At 42.2% G+C, this 3,232-nt stretch overlaps 1 protein-coding gene across 1 annotated transcript; it reads left to right on the top strand.

Annotated features, from left to right (window-relative positions):
- The first annotated feature begins 624 nt into the window (after positions 1-624).
- LOC136977135 (uncharacterized) lies at positions 625-1,797 on the top strand. The gene has a single exon (XM_067272573.1). The coding sequence runs from the start codon at positions 625-627 to the stop codon at positions 1,795-1,797; it is 1,173 nt and encodes a 390-aa protein (XP_067128674.1).
- The last annotated feature ends 1,435 nt before the right edge of the window (positions 1,798-3,232 follow it).

Below are 3,232 nucleotides of genomic sequence, written 5' to 3'. Positions count from 1 at the left end.
AATTACGGCACTCAACAACATCATGGAGTATATCAGATCGGCCAAGAGAAGCTCCAAACACACTCTCATGATATCAATAGACTTTAGAGGGGCTTTTGATAATCTTTGGTGGCCCGCCATCTTACGTCAACTTCAAATCCACAGGTGTCCAAGCAACCTCTTCTACATAATCAACAGTTTCATAAGCGACAGAGAAGTGGGCTACAATAACAACACTATCAAGTACACCCGTCAAGTAACTAAAGGAACCCCTCAGGGCTCTATCGCAGGCCCAGGCTTGTGGACGTTGGTCCACAATGATCTTCTCACTAGCCTCGACGGCAGGGACAAAGGTTATCTTCTGCAAGGCTACGCAGACGATACTGTTCTGCTAGTCTCTGACAAAAACAGTGACAATCTCACCATTCTGGCCAATGCAATATTAAAAGAAATTTTGGCTTGGAGCAATAAAGTCAAACTCCCGATCAACTACTCCAAGTGTTCTTATATAATTTTTTCGAAGAAAACACCGCTGCAGCGTAGCCTCAGTATTAAAATAGACAATGCCCGTATATCCAGAGTAACCGAAATCACATACTTAGGTGTAAAAATCCAACAAAACTAAACTGGACTAGCCATATCGAGATGGTCACTGCAAAGGCTATCAAAGCTGCAAACGCTCTGACAGCTATAGCAAAGAACACTTGGGGAATAGGTCATAGAGCTGCCAGAATGATTTATCTTGGGGCCATCGAACCCATAATTCTTTACGCCGCTCCCATCTGGGCTGAGGCATGCTCAAGAACTTACATCTGTAAGAAACTATCAAAAGCCCAAAGGATTGCAGCCCTCAGGATTTGTCGCGCCTACCGTACGGCACCGACTTCTGCGTTGTTGGTTCTTGGGGCACTTATCCCCATACATATCAAAGCAATGATGTACTCAAATAATTGGAAGACTATCAACCTATTCGATAGCACGAACCCTACTAGTCAAAAGAACCGGGAAATAATCTCTCACTTTCCGAACCAGATTAGGAAAGACATCTTAAGGTATGACCTCGAACAACTAAACATCGACTCAAATATTGAGCAAGTCTACCCTTCTCTCAACAACACCCCTCATCAAGACCACAGGGACATATCTATCTACACAGATGGGTCTAAGCTGGACAATCAGGTAGGCGCAGCATTTGTTCTCTTCGACCATGCCAAAGGATCCACCCACAGATCAGCTTTTAAACTGGGTCCCCATTGTTCGGTGCCACAAGCCGAGATCTTGGGCCTTACTAAAGCTATAGAATACCTTCACTCCGACTGGTTTCCATCCCAGCAAAACATTGATATTTTCACCGACAGCACAACTGCTCTTTATTCTCTATTTAATCTGGGGAATAGAGATTCCAATATTTTAAAAGCTCACAACATCATCGCTAACAGTCATCATGACCACAACATCACCTTCAGCTGGGTTCGCGGCCACTCCAATAACACCGGAAATGATGCCGCTGACGTTATGGCTAAAAAAGCAGCACGTTCCCAGCTTGATTTTGCCTACACCAAAATCCCCAAGTCCACCATCAAAAATTGGAACTACCAACACGCCATCCAACAATGGCAGGAGGAGTGGAATGGCAGCCTCACGGGTAGACTCACTTTCAAATTCATTTCGGACATCAACCGGCGTCTTCAAATGAAGCACTTCACCCCTTCTTTTCCAATGACCCAGCTCCTGACAGGTCATGGGAACCTTAATGCATACCTCAACAGGTTTCACCTCCAGAATTCTGAGGCTTGCAGTTGCGACAGCATTTCATGACAGAACTCTGAGCATTTTCTCTTTGACTGCAGCACTTACGACAGTCATAGAGAGCGGCTGATTGGATGTGTGTTAAAAGAAGGACACAACTGGCTGTGCCCGCTAGACACGCTCATAAACAATCAGAAAATCTGTAAAAAACTGGAAGAATTCGTCATCAACACACAGACCTTCTCCTCAACAGGTGCCCACAATAACAACAACTAGGTGAACAACCGCAGCAAGCATCTTCGACCTCGATGTTTGCAAACGGCGAGTAGAAGACTCCTTCGCAAGACCACCTTCATCGCATATTCAAAGGCAACCCGCCGACTTGTAGGCAGCTAGAACTTACTTTTAGCTCTGAAGACTCACCGATTTTCGACTCCACTCTGTAGATACCCTCGAATTATCCTGCATTCTGCATTTTTGTATATTAGCCTGTATCCTATGTTATTTTACTCATCTTTACATCTGTATTTTACTCTGTAACGCGTATTGTTAGTTTGTAGAAATTTTTTGCTTTTCTGTATCTTCCTTACTTGGTACTCCCTCTGCACTGTATGTAAATCCTACTTGCTTGTTTTCATACATTAAGATATCTTCTACACACCCTTTCACCCGGGTGTGCACTCACCTGCTTGTTAGTTTGTCCACTGCTACCACGCTCCTCACTGCACTTACTGTATATTTATTGTGTATTTATTCCTAAATCCATGTATGTATTAGCTGTCAAGTGTACTCAAACTGCTTGTAACTTTGCTATCCAATTTTTATCGTTGTACATAGCTTTTATTGTAATTCTGCTAGCATTTTTCTTTGGATTTTGCACTGTTGTATCCGCGAAATTGTTATTCTTTGTCACTTCTTACTTTGTATTTTGTAATTATTTCTGTTTTAAATAAAATCCGACGCGGTACTGTATGTAAATCCTATTTGCATGTTTTCATGCATTAGGATATTCACTATTCACCCCCCTCACTGGGGTCGGCACTCATCTGACTGCTAACTTGTTTACTGTTACCGTGTTCCTTACTGTATCTGCTGTGCATATATTGTGTATTTATTACTAAACCTTTGAGCGTATTAGCTGTTGGGAACCTAAATCCGATTGTTACGTCGTTATCTGATTTTTATCATTGTACATAGCTTATATTATAATTCTGCTATCATTTTCTTTTGTATTCTGCACATTTGTATTTGCGAAATTGTTCTCTTTGTAATTTGTAATTGTGTTTTTGTATTTTGTAATTATTTCTGTTTCAAATAATTTCCGACGGGGACACTTCAGATCCTTTACCCCTGCCCCACACTCATCCCCTTCTCTTTGCTTCCTCTCTCTCATTTCCGCCCATTGCAGCTCTGTGATATACCTATGAATGGCTCCGGAGTTTTCCCCTACTTTCTAATCAATATCAATATCTGAAGAAACCAAATGCGGGTGTCTGGTTTCCAA

The sequence above is a fragment of the Centruroides vittatus genome, unplaced genomic scaffold, assembly GCF_030686945.1.
Source record: "Centruroides vittatus isolate TY-2023 unplaced genomic scaffold, ASM3068694v2 contig_444, whole genome shotgun sequence".
NCBI classification, from domain to species: Eukaryota; Metazoa; Arthropoda; class Arachnida; order Scorpiones; family Buthidae; genus Centruroides; species Centruroides vittatus.
This window is presented reverse-complemented; position numbering and strand designations above follow the sequence as displayed.

Bases quoted from the DNA above. Each gene is read 5' to 3' on its own strand.
- LOC136977135 (XM_067272573.1), top strand. From the start codon at position 625: ATGGTCACTGCAAAGGCTATCAAAGCTGCAAACGCTCTGACAGCTATA.